Raw genomic sequence first — 20,760 nt, forward strand, 5'->3', positions numbered from 1 at the left:
TATTTTATGATACATTAATTGACAATCAAAAATCAATTTCGAGTTCAAAAAATGAAATTTGATCAAGTCTCCATCTTTGAATAGGTTCAACTCAACTCCAGATAATGCAATGCGCATGTTTTGGCATTTCAATAAAATAAAATAGTTTCCCGCTACAATATTACGTGCAACAGTATACGTACTTCTTTAGAACTGACAAGCCTTGCCTTAGTCCTTGTATTTCATTTTTTCCTTCTCAAAACCGATGGTCAGAAACTGTTTCGCATACTCCTCGACTTCTTTTCGGAGCTTAGCGATTTCAGATTGAAAGTTCGTATCTGATTCCAAGGTTGCTACAAAATCCTTCAACTTTGTTCCTGGATTAATAGTAACTCAAGGGAAATATGGGAGCATATATTCCATTTTAACAACATATAAAAATATTTCCCTTTAGGCGATTGACAAAACAGAAAAGTATACCTTTCGTCTCGGCCTTGATTTTCAAGGCTAATTTGACATCTGCATCGAAGAAGTCAGCTATTTCTCAAAATCTTCCTCGATAAAACCCCTAGATGTGAGAGCTGGGGTTCCTGAATCACATGAAACCACAATTTAAGATCCAAGGGACCTAGATAATCACCATAACAAATATATGGCTTCATGATCAAAGGTGTGAATGGTCCCATACCCATGCCGATGCCACCGGGAACCATAGCAGACACATCCCCTGGAACAGTGTTTTTTATTGGCTGCAATATGAACTGATTCCAATACCTTCTAAACTCTTGAGTCATCAACACCCTGTTGATCACCGTTTCAGAAATAATATAGACTCACTCTAATTACCAACAATTACCAATTAAATAGTTTGAGAGTATTTGAAATTGGAGAAAATGATAACAATCCATTTATGGATTCTAATTACTAACTTACTATCAGGTTATTCTATAGGAATTCTCATGACAACATAAAAGGTATGATAATTTTTGGTAAATCAAGTTTGAAAGGAACAAGAATTCAAGAATCACATACCCTGTTTGGCAAATTGACCAAGACTAAATCGTTCTCGGTCCCACCAGATACTAGATCATAGCCGTTCTTTAGCAACCTCTACAAAAACAGAACACATAGAATTGCAACCATCACAGTTAAATCAATCGAGAGTGTACACGATAAGGCCAAGGTTCACACAAAAGCCAAGTACTAGTAGTGAACTTGCATCAATAGGAGCTGGGTCATTCAGTTTACCTGAGCAAATTTCGAGCAATTACTGAGAACTTGCTCTTGGTAAGGCTTGTACTCAGGTGTTCTGACCTATAAACACGTATGTCAAACTCAATAAATCTAATACTCCGGGCTAACTTGTATCAAAATACTGTATGGCCTCAACTTGGATTTGCATATTTCACTTGCATAAACACTTTTCTTTTATCAAAGAATACCTGCTTCAATGCAACTGCTAAACCGGATATGGTGTGATTATGCGGTCCACCTTGAAGTCCAGGAAAGACAGCTGGATTAATTTTTTCTTCCAAATCATACATGACCTGTAGGATGGAACACGAGAAATTGAACAAATCAAGTTTTCCTTCTCTTTTCCACTCATCCAACTCAGAGACAGAGAGAAAGAGAGTAAGCATACCAAAACTTAGATCATACTTACCTCTTTCCCTTGTTTGTTAATCTCTTTGACCCCTTCCTGAAGAAAATCATAGCACCACGTGGACCACGAAGTGACTTGTGGTTGTCACAACATCAGCATATTCAAAAGGAGATGGAATAACACCTGCAGCAACCAACCCACTCATATGTGCCATTTCTGCCAACATAATTGCTTTCTCCTTGTCACAGACCTGTCCGTAAACGTAAAGCAGTAAGAGTTGGTTTCTCAACGTTGAGCCAATTTTCATTGATATATGATAAAATCTACTGACATCAAGAAAAGAGGCGAGTACCTTGCGGATACGTGCATAGTCATAAAGGAGAGCATACGCACTGGCTCCAGCAACTATATGTTTTGGTCTGAAAAGCACGGCACTTTTCTCTAACTGCAAATTTTATTCATCTAATTAGCTCATTTAAAGATACGTTGAAGTTTCACCTAAAATTTCCAAGAAAATACTTGCAAAGAGTTCATGGCATGGATAAGATCTTTAGTTTCTATGTCACAGTCGAATTTGATTTAAGATGCGTGCAAGTTTCATACATCTGAAAATTCAAACCGCTCAATTGAAAATCTAACCATAAAGATATAAATATTTCTTTTGTATGTCAAATTATGCTTAAAAGATGCAGCAAATAGAAAATATTCCACACAAGTTCCAGCTGTGCATCCCTGGTTTTGTACAATATACAGTTTCTCAAGTGTAGATACGTAAAACAGAATGAAAGTGGAGCTACCTGATCATAGTCAATGTAACCAGTACTCTCATCCATCTATATGGCATTGTTTCAAAGAATATGTACACAGCAGATATCTTCTTAGTGTCAGTCTGTATAAAGCAAATAAGAATTGAAAATTTGAATTTGAAACACAGTAGCACCAGTTGAATAGCCTCAAAGTATTGTTAACACCAGATACGTTATTTCTTTAGAAAATAAATGCAGAAAAAATAAAATTAAAATTAACAATAGAAGACAAAAATGCAACCAAATTCAATACAAAAGCTCTTAGTTAATGGAAATGATAAGCACCTGATAACCATGTGAATGATGTCCACCATGGGGTAAATCTAGTGCCATAATTCGTTCATGAGGTTTCAACAATGCAGTATAAACTTGAAAGTTAGCAGGAGATCCAGAAAGTGACTGAACATTGACTGCAATAATGAAACAGATACAGGATAAGCTATATGATGCCTAGAAAGTAAAATATTCCGTACACAGAATACTTCATATGCTCAAAATAAAGTGTAAAATAAACATTCAACTAAATATGAAAGATATTGGAATTTTGATAACATCTCAACATGTAGGTCACAGTATATTCATCTTAGCTTATAATGGAGTCAAAAAGAAGACGTGCATAATTCATTCACCTCCCCACTTTGCCGGATCCAACTCAAAAGCCTCTAGGGCACGCTTTTGACACAAGGACTCAGCCATGTCAATGTATCTGACCAAATAAGAATTAACAGCATCAGACCTTGGTTTTAAAAAGCGTAAAGCGCCCTAAAGCGCCTAGGGTCCTAGACGCCGAAGCGCTAAATGCTAAGCGAAAACGCTCGCTTTATGCACACGAAGCGCCAGAAAGGCCGAAACTCACAAAAAATACATAATATTTATAAATTATCTTATAAATACTTAAATATCAAAGTGTCAATGAATATATTCAAAACTTATAAGTAATTAAACACCAAAATATAATTCTCAATTTACTTATAAGTTATAAATACTTAAATACTTATATATCATTAACCATTCGACTATACGAGCATATTAATCTCAAAAGATGGTCTACACCAAAAGCAATCTAAAGTGAGATGAACAAAAGTATTTTTCTAAACCCTCAATTCCTTATAACTAAAAATCCTCTAAATCGTCATCGTCATCAACTCGGACAACACAATCTCCTTTATCACTAGACACTCCAATATCTTCTTCCATCTCATCTTCATCAACTAAGCATCTACGAGATGGTCTACTAGAGATAGGATTATGAGCAAGAGATTTTCCTTTATCATTTCTCGATGGTCCGGCTCCATCATTCACTACTTTTGATGCTCTAGTTAGATAACTAGGCTCATATGCACCGGAAGCGTTAGCAATATCACTCCATGTCAAATCCTCACCAACAAACACCGCCTCATCATCATCTTCATCATTTTCCATTCTTCCCATCAACCACTCATTGCTCTCATCAATATCTTGCAAAAGAATAGGATCGGTCTCCTTACTTTTAGCTCGGCGATCCAAGGCACGATTGAATTTCACAAACACCATGTCATTCAATCTAGATTGTGCCAATCTATTTCGTTTCTTAGTGTGAAGCTACAAGAAAAAAACCAAAACTGGATGTTAGCAACATTATGCGTATATATATATATATATATATAATTTCCAACAATATTATTAAGAAAAACATGTAAAAATAACTTACTTGTTGAAAAACACTCTAGTTTCTCTCAGAACTTGTAGCACTACAAGTGAGACTAAGAACCCGTATAGCAAACTTTTTCAAGTTAGGAGCCGAAGATCCATACATTGTCCACCAATCAGCTATAAAAAAATGTAAAATGAACATGAAGCATAAATTATATTTGAGAGAATAATTAATATAATTTAGAACTTAAAATATAAAGTATCATTTTTTTACCTGGTGATTTTGTTTTCCTTTGCCTAACAGCCAAGCTAATACCAATGAGACCTTCTGCCCTTCGGTATTTAACTAACTCGTCTGAAATCTTGTCTTGAGTTTCTTGGTCGCGAACAAGCCTCAACATGCATTCATAAAAACCGTTTTCAACTTCTTCACAAAGCACACCACCAACTTCGTCATAAAAGATCCTCGGGTTCAAGAAATGTCCCGCAGCATGCAAAGGTTTATGTAGTTGACATTCCCACCTATGATCTATAATTTCAAAAGCTTTCTTGTAATCATCCTCTCGATTCGGAAAACTATCATGAATCGCCTCCTTAGCTCTATCCATTGCCTCATAGATGTACCCATGGCTGGATTTTTTTCTCCATCAACTAGTCTAAGAACTTTCACTAAGGGGCCCGTCAACTTGAGAGAATAAAGTACATTCCTCCAAAACGTTTCTTGCAAAAAGTAAGACTTTATTTTCTTACTCGTGGGTTCTTTAGACCACTTGCTCGCTTCCCACTCTTGAGAAGTCACCATCTTCCTCAAATTGTTTTTTTGTTTGTGGATCTGGGCAAGAGTGATGAAGGAAGTAGCAAATCTTGTGATGGCCAGTCTATGCAAGTTTCTTTGGTTTGTGAACTTTCTCATCAAGTTCACCAAACCAACATGACTATATATATATCCATTTGAGTAAATGGCCTTTTTTAAAAGCATTTTGAACCCTAGGAATGTGTTTGCCAATATCCTCCAACATCAAGTCTAGGCAGTGTGCAGCACATGGTGTCCAATAAAGATGTTGTCTTTTAGCTTCCATCAACTTCCCTACAAAGTTAGAGGAATAAGATGAGTAGATGACATTAGACAAAAGATTATCAAAAGACTAAAGTTGCAACTCAACTCTTACCTGCCTTCACATAAGCTGATGCATTATCAGTCACCACCTGCACCACATTCTCTTCACCAACTTCCTCCACCATTTTATCAAGAACATGAAACAACAAATCAGCATCCTTTGAAACATCAGATACATCATGTGACTTCACGAAAACCGAACCCTTTGGGGAGTTTACCAGGAAGTTGATATCTTTTTGAACAACGGAATCACGCCATCCATCCGATAGTATTGAACAACCTTTTTCTGCCCATTCTTTCTTATTTTCCACAATTTGGTTTTGAACTTCCTCTACTTCCTTGTTAAGTATAGGAACTCTTAACTCGTACATACTTGGTGCTTTCATCCCGGGGCCAAACTGTCCGATTGCTTCGATCATTATTTGAAAACTCTCATATGTTGCGGCATTAAAAGAAATGCCTACATAAAAATATATTTCCATCAGCATAAACAAAAAAAAGACTTCCAGCAACTTAAAACTAAAAAAACATTAAATATTTAATTATTTATAATACCTGCATCGTAAAACCACCTCCCAATCTCATGACAAACTTTATCCCTAAGGTCCTTTCGACACGTTTAATTGATGGTTTGTTGTCTCCCTTCCTTCCTAGCTTTGATTGCTTCTTGAGGATTAGGAGTGAAGTACATGTCCATAGGACCTTTTTGCCTTGGTTTTTTGGGTGGGGGCATCTTGCTACTACGGCCGCCTATTTCAACAACATCTTCTTCTTCACCATCGTATTCATCATCTTGTTGTTGGTGCATCCATTTTTTTGCTTGCATATGTTGTTCTGCCTTTGTCGTTTGTTTCTTCATCATGAACACATTTAATTCTTCCCGCACATGCTCCGGACAGTTTGGACATTTACGAGCATCCTTAAAACCACCAATCATATGCAGTTTGATCCGAAACACACCTCCCTTAAATGTTTGTCCACAAAAAGAGCATGTAAAGCTGATTTTATTATTCGGATCTTGTATTGTATATTTCCTAATCGGGTCTTCTGACCCGTTCTTTGGAGAACCTGCGTTACCCGCTGTTGAAGTCATTCTATAAAAGATAAATTAAACATAAGGTCAAACTAAAATAACAAGTCAAACTAAAATAACAGAAAGCAATACCAGTAATCCAGTATACAAAGTTACAAACTATACCAGTAAGGCAGTAACAACTAACAACTATAAAACAGTTTAACAAGCATTTTGCTTGTCTTAGTCTACATGTAAAATTCAGCAATACTAAGTACTTAAAGAAGGAGAAAGCAATAAGCTATAAAGAAGAACAATATTCTATAAATTATAAAACACAATTTTGCAATAAACTATAAGTATATAAACAACAGAATTACGTACCGGTTGATGAAGTGCAGCAGCAGCGTGACTCGAGTGAGATGAGAGGAAGATGATGATCAAAACTTGAGCTGTGACTCGTGAGTCAGGAGTCGTGAGCGTGAGGCGAGAGGCGTGGAAGATGATCGCTCTGGGAATTTTTTACCGCTCAAGCTTCTCTGTCGCTTGTTTCAATCACATTTTTTACCCTAGCCCGCCTAAACTAAAAGCCAATCTAAGCCTGATAATCTAATAGCCCGCTAAACCCTAAACAAGCCCAAAAATTGTATCTCCTAAAGCCCATAATCGTATCTTCTAAATTCGCGATTAAGCACCGATTAGCGCTTTGCTAAAAGCGCCGATTACTATCGCTTAATGAATTCGTAGTGTTTTGCCATGCTAAAGCGCCAGAGGCCTCGCTCGAGTCGCTTAGCGCTTTAATCGTGCTTAAGCGACGCTTTTTTAAACTAAGCATCAGACACTGACCTTAGCCTACTAAGCTATGTTACTCGGACTCCATTGCGAGTGTCTGGCATGGGTAAACAAGAAGGAAGGAAGAATCTGAGCAACATAGCCATCAAGAATTTATACTAAAATATAAAACCACAATATAACATGCATCTTATTTTCTGATTCGACTTCCTGAAAATTACAATCAGTCTGAAATCAATTTATAAAGGAACCCATATCTTTCTTTCTTTCTTTTTTCTTTTTTTATAATTGATATTAAAATTTAAAATATAGAAAAGCAAAAATAGATTTGCTTAACTCATTTCCTCCATAGTATGTAGCACCAGGATACCCTTCACTGTTCTTATTGGTCATGACAGAGCCTACTGCTTGCATCACTGAGACGGAGGAAAAATTCTCGGATGGTATAAGCTCTAGTCCCTATCACACAAATAAAATGAAAACCAAATTGATATCTGAATCAATCAATCAACACTTGAATAAAGTTAAAGAAAATAAAAATATATTAAAAAAATTAAAAACCAGAAATGCGAGAAAAAATGCCAAGATATTTGAATTTTATCAAAATACCTTCCATTGCCTAGCTTTCTCGAGTTCGATTATGTTATCAATTTCAGGATCGATTTCCTCAAGTGGAGCATTCAACTGATGTACCCACTACAAAGGAAATCAAAATCACAGCAAAAAGATTAAATATCTAAACTCCAAAATCCAAACCTTGTTTGAATAACAATAATTTTAAGAAAATGAGCTTTCATTAGCACGAGCTTTCTCTTTCTCTGCGGCAGCTGTTGACTGAAGCAAATGAAAACAAAGAAGAGATGGAAATTAAATAAAACATTAAAGAAGCAAAGAAAGAAGAGAAGAAAAAAGGTTTGAGATATAGGAACCATGTAACAGAGGGAGGTGCGACTGAAGAGAGGTCTGATCGGAGACTTGAAGGAGGAAGAGAGCCTGCGAAAGCTCATAGCCGCCGTCATTGCTCGGCGTTTTCAGGCGTTCAACAAAAAAGGAATGAGAAGGTGGGAGTGGGTTGGTGGAGGACCAGAATTGTTTGTTTTTTTGGGGCGGCAGGGGTGTGCAAAAATATTCGAACAGAATAACCTGATCCGTTTATCCGATAATTCAATCTGATTTTTTTCGAATATTTACGATCGAATATTCAATAAAAATTTTAATAATCGAATCAAATATTAATCAAGAAAATATTAATTTTGAATTATCTGAAAAATAAATAGGCCTTTAACCCATTGCCAAAGCTGTCGAGCTTAGAACTTTACATGCAGATCTGAGATACCCATCTTCTTCTTCCTATGTTTCACGCCCTCTCTCTCATTTATCTGCTCAATATTACCTTGTTTTCACCCTTGTAAATTAATGTTTCTCTTCCTTCTAAATTTTTATCAATCTGAATGAGTTGCTTAAATTATGTATCTATTTTTGGTTAAATCAAACACATACTTTGTTGCTATCCACTTGTTGTCTGCATTATTTACAGAATCAATGACATTTAAAATATAATTTAATCCACAATCTCTTTAAATTGATTTTCCTAGAATCACTCTAGAATTTATGAAAAATTAAACAAGTTGACATTGATTTACTCTCTGAATTTCATATATTAGGATGTTTTAATCCTCCAGTGAACTATCAATGGTTATACTTATGATTTATCGTTTTTTGGAAATATTTGACAAGAGTTATGAGGATGAAGCATTATCCGGTTATCATACAAATAAAATATGGCCTAGAAGCAGGAAATGACGCCGAAACTGTAGTTTTAGATATCTACTGCCCAAGTATTTTATTTAATTGTTTATTATAAAACTCAGAGAATGTTTTTAATCTTGTATTAGAAATTACAATGTTTTCTAAATATATTCTCTTTAATGGATTAACTTTAAGCAAAATAATTTATATGTTCCGATCGGATATCCAAATATCCGATCTGAAATTTTGGATAACCGATAATTCAAATATTCAATTTTTTCAAATCAGATTCGAATTACTATTTTAAGTATCCAAAATTTCGGATATTCAAAATTCGATATCCGAATTTGCACACCTCTATCGGGCAAGATAGGTTCGGTGTAATCATTTTAAAGTGATGGTGGTAGGTGGATTTCATCCAAACGATGCCGTTTCAAGTTCAGAAATGGAGAATTTCAACTAGAATAAACCCACCTAGACCAAGGTTAGCCCATTAAAGGGAAACCCAACCCTATATTTAGTCCACCAAATTGCAAATTATAACAGAATTCTTGTACAAATTTGATATTTACCCTTCTTTTATTTTATTCAATTTCAGTTTTCTATCTCTTTCTAAAATAAAGCAATTTTAATTTTTGTGGAGCTCAAAACTCAATATTGCATACATACCCTTTGTTCAACTCATATTTGAACATTTCAAACTTTCCAAATATATGAAAAACTTATTTTTTTTTAAAAAAACTATTACATATATTCATTTTAAAACACACGCTCATATCCGAAATTCATACTAAAATTCCATTAAGCATGGCACCATCTGGAAAATGGGATTTGGTTTTGACAGATGGAAAATGAATGAAATATGGCCTATAAAATTTCCAAATGCATACTGTTAACAATTTCAGCTCTTACATCCAGAATGGGTTTCTCTTAAAAGAGGTAATCTCAGCACGCAAATGTACTAGACTCGATGAATAGGACGAGAAAACCTCGTGTATATTAATAAAAAGGCAACTATGATATATGTACATATAAGAAAGTCCTTAAAAATTGACCAATGAAGACCTAGTCGACACAATGGCCGTATTGACACAATCAGTGCTCACCAATTAGAGCTGGGCCATCACCATTTGAGAAAGGAACTACATTGCTCTGTGTGGGGATAGCAATTCTAGAATCTGAATTATTTGCTTCACTTTCTCCCTATATTACAAAAAAATGCAAACCCATGATTACGTCATCGAAGAATAATGGATAAATTAGAACTGCAAACCAAGAAGCCTGAAAATGAGTTTAGTGCTGAGAAACACACCTGTTGAACTGGGATAAGGGAATCATGCACTTTCTTTGGAATATCCCGCAAAGTTCCCTGCGTGGTGCAATTGTTTAAAACTCAAAATATGTAGCTTGCAGAATGTTCAGCAGTGAGGGACTGTTTATAAAACGACAGTGCACAAAAACTTGGCAAGACTCCGATACTGGAAAATTGTAAACAACGGGGGAGAGTTTAGTGGGAGGGAAATGCATTTGTCCCTACCAGGCTACCACATTAGCAGACCTTTCCAACACCCCATCCATGAATACATTTTACCGGTCCCCAACAGTGAGTGCAATACTTTTCTTGATGGAGAACTTGATGTGTGCATGGATAGTAAACTTTTTAGTTAAAACACTAGTCGCAATCATCCCAAAGAGAATCTTCAAGGAACAGTTAAAAGTGATTTGCTCATCTAAATTTACCCAATACATGAAAAGAACCTTGATGGAAAATGTAGCAAAAGAATCACGGGAAGCAATTTTTCTTAATTGTAAATAAAAAACATGGGTAAAATGAAGATAACAGCAGACACACCAACCTTATTTGCCCAAAAAAGTCCACATGCATTGCATAGAGACCTTGGACCTGATGGACCACGTCGCATCATTGGGGTGGACTTTGAACTAATGCCACAGTGCATACATCTGGACAAGTGTGAAAATGACATTATGTTGAGAGTTTACCAGGAAATGTTAAAAATGATTCTACTGACTAATAAAGGAGATATATGAGAAATCTATTGCAGTACGTACAAAGTTTAAAAAATATATTTACCAGATCTTCATAAAAAGATGCAAAGAATAATACTCTGGAAGATGGTACAAAACTCACATAGCATCTGCAGGGTTGTCATCATCCTGAGAAGAGCTTTCACATCCTTCAGAATTCTTGGAAGATTTGGCAGATGTAAATTGACCCTTATTTCGATTCATCCTGGAGCACTCAGATAAATCAGAAACAACTTACCATTCACAGGATATTTAAAAAAGCTGTCAATAAGGATAAATCATCTTTTATGAGTTTCTAGACCTTTTCTCAGTTGCAAAACATTTATATGCTGGATTTTAAGAATTCAATTTCATATATGTTCATTTTTTCCAAATATGCTGTCAAATTGTTAATCATTATATAAAATCCCCTAAAAGGGTAAAATGTGAATCATCTCCCCTTAATCCACAAGGTTCTATTGAAGCACCGATACAACCCAATTAAAACGGAAGGAAAAAAAAAGATTTCTATGCTATTGTTTGAATTCTTTAATATTTTTTCCCTTCAGCAGGATCCTCATTGCACTTCATCCATTTCTCGTACATTAGAAGTATGTCTAACTAATAAACAGTTTAAAAAGAAAGAAGTTAAACTTGCTTGACTATAATAACAGTTTAAACATTTTGTTTCCACTTTTGAGACATAGGTCCCCTAAATCACCAATATTTTTTGATATAACGAGCTATCAGTGGATTGAAATTGCATTACGATACACCATCCTCACTATAGGTGATGGAATTACAATATTAGTTCATATAGATTCCCCAAATGAAAATATTAAAAAATTAATGGCTCCTGCTGATTAAATAAGGACAAGATGAACTTATAGTCGTTTTAAAAGTGACATGAATAGAAAAGTCAAACGAGGACAAAGCATAAACCTTACAAGGCTAATCCCTCTTGGTTATTAAGATGTAACAGCTAAGAACAAGTGCAGTTACATACCAGTAAAATTGCTTCAACGTTTGTCCTCACACCCTCTTTCATATAACTGCAATTAAAAGGCCCTAGCGTGAAAAAAGTAGAGAGAGAAGTTCTAGCTTCTCTCTAACTCAGGCGATTTCAAATTTCAAATTTCCAGGGGCAGAGGGAGAGAGAGAATCTGAGGGAAGTTTAAACAGCCTTCACTACCGTCATCCGTCGTTAGCCTTCCACCGTCCGTCGCTTGTCGTCCTCCGTCCGCCGTCCACCGCCGCACTCCGACCTCCTTTTGACGCTGTTTTTCTCAAGGATCATCGTCTACCCACAGATTTTCCATATTCCTTGTTCTTTTTGATAGATTCCACTTCAATCGGAGCAAATCTACTCGCCTTTCTCCGCCGATTTTTCCACCAACAGTCTTCCGAGTTTCGATTCATCCGTTCCACTGTGCACTTTTCCCACTGACTAATAAGCAATTACTTTCGTCGTCTTGGAAGAGAAAGGTTTTAGGACAGATGGCTCAAAGCTCAGGGAAGGAAGGCGAGATAGTAACTTTGTTCGTGCAAAACATTCCACCTAGATATCACTGGAGTGGGTTGAGTCAACTATTCAGGAGGCATGGAGATGTGATTAGTTCTTATATAGCAAGGAAAAATGATAGAAAAGGAAAGCGCTTTGGGTTTGTTATATTTTCCAACAGAGATGACACAGTTAGAGTAGTCCAAAGATTAAATGGATTATGGTTATTTGGATATCGATTATCAGTCAACGAAGCTCGGTATGGAGCTAAGAATCAAAATTGGAAACTGAATTATCCATCAACTTCCAATGCTACAACCAGTGTAGAACAAGGAAAAAGCGTAAGTGGAGAAAGTCCGGAGGAACTAGCAAGAAGGACTAGGCTAATACAGGGGTATGTAGATGAGGAAGTTGTTCGAAAGCTCCAAACGTCACCATCGTTCCTAGCAAGAAGGACTAGGCTAATACAGGGGTATGTAGATGAGGAAGTTGTTCGAAAGCTCCAGAAGTGCCCCGTAGGAACGATGGCGACGTTTTGCTCTTTGAGTCAGGTGGAAGGCAGATTAAAAGCAGGAGGTCTAGGACATATTAAGACCAAGTTCCTGGGAGGGAGAGATTTCTTATTGCAAATAGATGATGAAGAGTCATACAGAATGTTGAAGGAGTAGAACTGGTCGATTTTAAATGAAGTTTTTCAGGAAGTTCAACCTTGGTCAGAATCATACAGAGCGTCCGAAAGAGTAACATGGATTAAACTGTTTGGAATGCTGCTTCACTGCTGGAACCATAGCACCTTTAAGAGGATAGCACAACAATGGGGAGAATGCTTAGCGCTGGGAGAAAACACACTTCAAGAATTGGGCTGCGAGGAGATGACTATTCTGATAGCAACTAGTAGGAAAGAATTAATTGATGAAGTGGTAGACTTGGCAGCAGGTAGAGATATATTTAGAATTAGAGTAGTGGAATTTCCATCAATTAGTAGTGATTCATTGTTTCGAAAGCGGGAAGAAAAAGAAGGTGCGGTTGTAGTCGATTCTAAATCATCGGCAGGAAGAAGTGTGGACTCATTGGAGGAGAAGAATTCCGAGAGGTGTTATGAGGAAGAAGACAGACAATTATGTTGTATGGGGAACAGAACTAGAGGCAGCAGCTTGTCGGGTGAGGACGAGGAGGAAAGGAACATAGGGGAGGAAATAATTATGGGGCTGAGGAATATTGTTGCTGGTCAGGGGAAGGTTCAAACGCAAATCGAGGAAGCGATGGAACACGAGGAAGTGTTGGATCATGCGGAGAGAGAGGCAGAAGATGACAACAGGAAAATTTGTAAGCCTGCACATGTTAATGAGGGAATGAAGGATAATTTAATAGATTTGCCCATTTTGGATGGTCGATTAGAGTCAAAGGTGGAGGAGGATGTGATTGATATGGGCCTTACAAATAATTGTGCTATCAAAAGATCAAAGGGTGAGGAAGTCCAACAGGATGGGGCTGTGGTAGACCGGGTGGATGGAAAACCCAAATCGAGGATAGTATGTGAGGATTTGGACCAGAGCCTTTGCTTGTCAAAAAAATTGAGGGACGATTTTTTCACGCACAATTCCAGGCAGGAACAGAGAGCAAAGGATAGAAAAACAAAAAATATAGCTCTCTCCATATAATTCAAGAGAAATATACGGCTCCTCAAAGGAAATCTAGATACTGCCGAAGCAAGAATAATCAGAAGAAGGTGCGCGGGGAAGATTTGATTGAACTTGAAGGCAGATCCTTATCTGATTCTGACTTTCAAGCAAGATGGCAGAGACAAAAGAAGGAAGCCAAAGAAACTTTACAGATCGGGAAAGAATTGGGTATAGTGTCTAAAGGATCAGAAGTGGTTTTGGTTTCGGAAAATTATAGACCAGGCAGGAACACAGAGCAAAGGAGAGAAAAACAAAAATATAGCTCTCTCCATATAATTCAAGAGAAATATACGGCTCCTCAAAGGAAATCTAGATACTGCCGAAGCAAGAATAATCAGAAGAAGGTGCGCGAGGAAGATTTGATTGAACTTGAAGGCAGATCCCTATCTGATTCTGACTTTCAAGCAAGGTGGCAGAGACAAAAGAAGGAAGCCAAAGAAACTTTACAGATCGGGAAAGAATTGGGTATATTGTCTAAAGGATCAGAAGTGGTTTTGGTTTCGGAAAATTATAGCAGTGGAAAAATTGGAAGGTGTGTCACATTCCCTATCTATTGAATTTTAGCTGTTCTCAGAGGAAGTAGGTCGAGATGAGGATCTTATCTTGGATCATACGAGGGATGGGCTCAAATGTTTATTTTTCTGAACTGAGGAGGATTGTTGGATGTACAAGTGTGAGATTGTGTTGATTCAAGAAACAAAATGAAGTGAATAGTTTCAGGTGATTCGCATATGATTATTCATAATGGAGTTGGAGGTTCGGATGGTCTTCGACGACAAGACGAGCAATAAGTGGTAGAAAGGCGGATAGAGTGATTTCAAAGCTTGCTTTTTTGTACTCTTATTGTGTGGAAGCTCATGGCTTTTGTGTTAGAATTTGGCTTCTATGAAATGAGTCAGTTGATATTGAGGTTGGCAAGATGATGGGTTCTTTTATAGAATCTGCAAATCCAGGCCCTCCAACTTTGCTGGAGCTTATTGCCATCAAGATGGGTGTACTTATCTTTCAGCCTATTCTTCAGAGGTTTAAGAATTCGTGGATTGTTGAATCTGATAGCATCTTGTTGTGGATTGGGTCAAGAATTTAATTAGCTATCCTGGTGCTTTTCTTCATCTAGTGATAGATATTGTTGTTGATAAGAGTTTTGGAGGGTGCTATCAGAAGGGTTGACTGAAGAGCTATAGAAGCTGATTGCTTAGCTAAGACCGGTATTGGGTAGTTATTGTTGGTTGGATTAGGATGTTGTTTTATTGAGTGAAAGATGTGTTGTTAGGTGTGTTTTGGGTTGTTATTGTAAGGGGATTGTTTGTTTTAAACTTTATGTAATCTTTTACTTATTAATGAATTTTGAGGCACTCTTTTCCTCCTTCCGTTGATTAAGGAACACCGATTGGTGTTCCGTTAATCATGATGGGGTTTTTTAACGAGGCCTCCACTTCCTATAAAAAAAAAGATTTGTTGTTTCATTTGATACTTTAATAGCAAGATAAGAAAACGTAGAGGTCAGTCACAAGTAATATGGTGGAAAAAATCATCCTTACACAATCTAGTATTCCAGTATATATTTTGTTTTGACTTTTGACACAGATTTGCTGACCTCAAACCACTATGTTACTCCCTAGATCTTTGAGAGTTTTCTAACAATTTTATAGTACATCAGACTGTGTAACCTCTAGTACTTTGGTCGAACTTTGTATTAATGTTTGGAATCCTGAATAAACCCGAGGTACTCTTTTTCCCCTTCCACTACCTATTGGCCACCTTGTGATTTGCCAAGAAGTATGAAGGGGTTTTTTAGCGAGACCTATTCTTAACCAAAAAAAATAGTACATCAGATTGTAAACTAGAGGACTTCACAATATATCATTAAGGCAATTAGCCAATTATTAAAAGCTTGTCTATCAGGGCTATACCAGCATGCAACTTTACCTATTTATCACCCTTTAGAATTGGACAATAGTTTATTTTTCTTGTTTTCTAGTACTGAAAACTATTAGAAAGATCGTCGGTTTATAATTAAGAACATATGGCATTCAGAAAAATAGTGAAATAATGTAGTGTTAATGATGTATTCAATGATAACAAAAGAAGAGTGGTTAAAATGAAATAAATTTTTTTTTGATAATAATCATACTTTGTTAATCCAGTATAGCCAAACTATTTCTCATAGTATAATAATCCATACCCTACATGAAGTCCTAATTCATAGTAATTCCTCAAAACTGAAAAGCCCACCAATTTAGTTCTCAGTCTAAGTTTGTAAGCATCAATCATAAGAACAACATACTGACTTTCATAGTTCAAAAATTCACAAGCATATCCAGCTAAAATATCTGCATGTAGGAAGGAAAATGCACACCTAAGAGCGACTTCTTGACGAACACCATATCTGACTTTTTTATCAAAGCATCGCGCTTTTCTCTTCTTACGAAACCTATCTAAAGAGGCTGCCCTATGAGGTTGATTAGATCCTCTCGAGAAGTCCAGAACACCCTAAACATAAAAATGAATGGCTAAACTAAAAATTATAAAGAGAACTCAAATTTCTACATTCAACATATTTAAGAGAATTACCCTTTGGTTCTGAGCAGGCATATCAACACCATGGGGACCTGAAGTCAGTTCACACCCACCAAGCTGTAACAATACCGCGCGGAACTGCAAAAATTCGACAACATAAAAATTCTTTAGGGTGTACATTTCATTGAAGTTGATATAGAAAAGCGAAAGAACAAAAGTATGATTTTCAAGTAGCACTTTTGGTTCGATAACTTAAAATAAGAGGAAACGAAATCACATCTCTCTACAATTTACGCCATCAACTTTTGGTTCTTCCAAAAAAAAAACCCTAATTGCCATAATTGACGAAAGCTGAATAAGAAAAGATACAAGATGATTAACCTTCTCAGGAGTAATAGCATCGAATACGTAGACCTGGCCACGAAACGAGAGAGTGAGTTGACTGGCAATGTCGACTCGTTGAACGGCGGCCAAGTCAGAGGCGGAAGCAGCGGCGGAAGTGCCGTAGATGTGATCGGTTGAGAGGTCCTCGACTCCAACACCGTCGTCGAGGGGATGCGCATCGTAAGCAACCATATGGTGGTGGTCGGCGGGGTCGGAAACATCGTTGTCGGCGATCTGGCCAGGGATGTTCATGGGCTGAGATTGTACGTACATTGAGGGAACCGAGGATGTTGAAGCATTACAGTGAACCCTAAACAAATAATGAGAAGTATAAAAAGTGGGGTGAAAATTGCGTATGCTTTTTAGGTTTATGGAAGAATTTAAGGACGTCTTGAGAAGTGTGAGTTTGAGCCAAGGACTGTACACTCTTTTCTTTTCCCTTCCTTTTACCGGTCCGAACGAAACAGAAAAGGCCTCTGCCCAGACCAGTTTCCATGTCAAATTTGGGTTTGGGCCTCTAGCGTATGATCCCTTCATAATATTGTATTTCGGGGTAAATACAAGTTTCTAACAAAAATTTGACTTGATTTAAAAATTGGTCATTTTGAATTGACTTAGGGTGCGTTTGTTTTATTTAAAATTATTTTTCAAAAAAAAAATTTGTAAATTTTTTTGAAAAATATTTTACACTGTTTGGAAGAGATTGTGTAAAATATTTCTCATCAATTGGTGAATTTTCTAGAAATTATTTTCCATAAATATTAAATACAATAAACAATATTATTTATTATAAAAATTTAATATTATTATTTTTGAAATATTAGAATAATTTATTATTTTTTATTATTAAAATATTTTTTTTTATAATTTTATAAATAAAATCTTAAGATTAGTATATTCTCTTGAAATAAAAATATTATAAATTATATTAATTAATATTATATTAATAAATATTTTTTTGAATATTTTTATTACAAAATTACTAGGTTATTATATTAATATCAAATAAATAAATAATATTTTTCATTATTAATAATTTAATAATATTATTAAATCATCTAGTAAACTAGGACATAGTCTGTAAACCAAAAGCAACAGGTGATTGGTTTACGTAAAACTAGAATGACGAATTTAATAATTATGGCGAAGAACGTATAGAAGATGTTCAGGAACCATGACACTCTTTGGTGCATAAATTTTAAAGAGAAATACCTCAAAAAGTCGAATTTTATGGAAGTGGGTAACCAAGCTAGAAACTCGTTCACTTGAAAAGGAATTTTGAGCACATGAAATGATGTGAGCGATTGGTTTACGTAAAACTAGAATGATAAATTTAGCAATGATGGCAAAGAACGTATAGAAGATGTTCAGGAACTACGACACTCTTTGGTGTAGAAATTTTAAAGAGAAATACCTGAAACAGTCAAATTTTATGGAAGTGGGTAACCAAGCTGAAAACTCGTCCACTTGAAAAGGAATTTTGAGCACACTAAATATGGTGAGAAAGGGTTGTAAATATCAAATCCACTACGAAGAACACACCAAATTCTGGCATGGCTGGTGGTTGGGTAAAACAAGCCTTCTAAAAGATTATCCAGGCAGAGAACCTGAGGTCCACGACAAGGTGGTTAAATTCATTTAAGAGGAAAGAGACTGGGACATCAACATGCTACAGAACATTCACTACAGCGGAACTATTCTACAGCGACATTTTGAGAGTAAATGCCACAAACTTTAAACATATAGCAGCGTTTAAATTTCAAACGCCACAAAATGGTAACTTTAGCAGCGTTTTTATACAAACGTCGCAATAGGGTTGATCTATAGTGACGTTTTTTCAAAAAAAAGCCGCAATAGAATAATAATTCGGCGGAGTTGTTTCGAATGACATAATAAATCAAGTTAGAAGCGTTTAGATTCCTTTAACTTTGGGTACATGTGTAACACACATTTCCCGTATCTGACCCCGAACACGAGTCAAAGATGTCACTTGAGTTTTAAAACATTTTTGTTGAGTTAATCGATCGACGGAATCGGCCAAGAGGGGGTGAATTTGCAATTTAAAAAATTGGTGGAAGCTTTTGCAGAAAATTGAAAGTAATTGCACAGCGATTTAGAGTGGTTCAACTTTCTCAACCAAATTCTACGTCCACTACCTTAGCTATCCACACTAAGGATTTTTCAACAAATTCACTAATTTGTTCTTTCTTTTGAGGACAAAGAGTAACCTTACAACTCCCTCAAGAATTATACCCCAATTCTTGAGCACACTCATTATCAAAGAGAAATATACAAATTTGCAAACTTACAAGGAAAACCTCACAAGGAAATATGTTTGCACAATTCTAGAACAAGATAAGAACACTCAAAGATAATTACAATCGAGCACAAATTGTGTTCTTGAAAGCAAAATGAATATTGAAAGGAAATTTGGCTTGGATTGCACAAACTTGATGTTTGATGCTTTCTTTCTTGTTTCTCTATGATTTATTCTTGATTGTTGTTGATTAATGGCTTCTAGACTTGTTTAAATACTCCTTCAAATGATTCTGAATGCTGGGGATGGTTAGTGGAGTCAATATAGTCGTTTAAGTGTGAAAATAATTAATAAAATCAGTTGGGTGCGTCTGTGCATCGATGCATACCCATGGTGCATCGGTGCATCAAGTGTAAAATTCAAATATTTTGATCGTTGAACCCTTAGTGCATCGGTGCACTAAGAGTGCACCGATGCATAAAATGCATTCGATGTTTCAAAATAGCATGAGTGCATCGATGCATGGCTGGTGCATCGATGCATCAAATGCATTCAATGTTTTCATAAAACTCTGAGTGCATCAATGCATATTATGTGCATCGATGCATGAAATGCATTTGATGTTCAATTTATTCCATGGTGCATCGATGCATGGATTGGTGCATCGGTGCATCACTTTGAAAAAATGATTTTAGGCTTGATTTTGGTTCAAAATACTTTGTGAAAATTCTTTCAAAAATATATTAAGTATAAAACACAATTTTACACATTTAGTAAGGTTTGAATTTGATCTTGAAAAGACTTGGAGTAATTGATTTGATATTCGATTAATTGAGTCGAATATACTTATAAAATTGTTTGTAAAATCTTAAAATTCATTTAACTTTAATTTGTTATATCTAAACATCAAAAATGTTTTCAACAATCTCCCCCTTTTTGATATAACAAAACATGTGTGTAATTTTAAGATTTTCTTTGAAAATAAATTTTGAAAAACAACTTTGAAATTACTTCGCCTTACTTGAACACTTCTCCCCTTTAAAATATTTTAACACTTAACACTTCTCCCCCTTTTTGTTAAATAAAAAGACTCAAAAACCGATTTAAACAAGGTTTTGAAAAACATAGCCAATTGATTATAAGTAAATAAGATTAAGATGCTAAGATCACAATCAAAAGAGAGATTAGCCATTAGTTTCATAATCAATATTCATAATCAAACTGTGAAATGGCATAATTGGTCATAATGCAACTAAATTGTAAATGATGCAAAAATTAATAAACATTAAGCTCAAAATAAGAAAGATAAAATCAAACCAAATATATATAATAAGTTTAGTCAACCAAGCATCCAAATCATAACTCCTAACAAATTCAAACATTTAAGGATCCAAAATAAACAATCCAGAAACATCAAAAAGAAATATTAATCCAAGTTTGAAATCCAAGAAAGCATGGAAAAGGTCTAATCCATCGGAGGGTCAGGAGGAGGAGGATAATGAGCTCGAACTTCAAGAGTGAGAGCGTTCATACGTTCACGCACCTCATGCTGAAACTCAGTAATCTGAGACTCCATGGAAGTAAACCTCAAATCAAATGACTCTAAGAAAGATCAAAAATATGGTGGCGTTTGATCTTCTTGCCGTGCTGGTTCCGGTGCCGGAGGAACATCATCAGGAATTTTTTCATCGATATCTCGCA

General features: G+C 35.9%; 2 protein-coding genes, 1 long non-coding RNA gene and 1 pseudogene across 3 annotated transcripts; 1 reads left to right on the forward strand and 3 right to left on the reverse strand.

The window, feature by feature from the left end:
* Positions 1-70: 70 nt before the first annotated feature.
* Positions 71-8,070, reverse strand: LOC120152613 (annotated as a pseudogene).
* Positions 3,403-6,981, reverse strand: LOC120152615. The gene is made up of 6 exons (XM_039164811.1): positions 6,534-6,981; positions 5,710-6,231; positions 5,190-5,597; positions 4,295-5,107; positions 4,079-4,197; positions 3,403-3,969 (listed from the first exon to the last, which is right to left on the reverse strand). Exons 2-4 carry the CDS (start codon positions 5,720-5,722, stop codon positions 4,956-4,958), a joined length of 573 nt encoding a protein of 190 aa, XP_039020742.1. The 5' UTR covers positions 5,723-6,231; positions 6,534-6,981; the 3' UTR covers positions 3,403-3,969; positions 4,079-4,197; positions 4,295-4,955.
* On the forward strand, positions 7,895-19,406 carry LOC120152616. Its single transcript, XR_005518691.1, has 4 exons — positions 7,895-7,968; positions 17,503-17,507; positions 18,549-18,552; positions 19,396-19,406. It is a non-coding gene; the product is annotated as an uncharacterized LOC120152616 (long non-coding RNA).
* Positions 9,736-17,205, reverse strand: LOC120152614 (GATA transcription factor 25-like). Its single transcript, XM_039164810.1, has 7 exons — positions 16,800-17,205; positions 16,473-16,556; positions 16,258-16,391; positions 10,840-10,941; positions 10,547-10,652; positions 10,003-10,059; positions 9,736-9,893 (listed from the first exon to the last, which is right to left on the reverse strand). The coding sequence occupies exons 1-7, from the start codon at positions 17,073-17,075 to the stop codon at positions 9,786-9,788; spliced, it is 867 nt and encodes a 288-aa protein (XP_039020741.1). The 5' UTR covers positions 17,076-17,205; the 3' UTR covers positions 9,736-9,785.
* Positions 19,407-20,760: the final 1,354 nt, after the last annotated feature.

The sequence above is a fragment of the Hibiscus syriacus genome, unplaced genomic scaffold, assembly GCF_006381635.1.
Source record: "Hibiscus syriacus cultivar Baekdansim isolate YM2019G1 unplaced genomic scaffold, ASM638163v2 tig00111095_pilon, whole genome shotgun sequence".
Taxonomy (NCBI): domain Eukaryota; kingdom Viridiplantae; phylum Streptophyta; class Magnoliopsida; order Malvales; family Malvaceae; genus Hibiscus; species Hibiscus syriacus.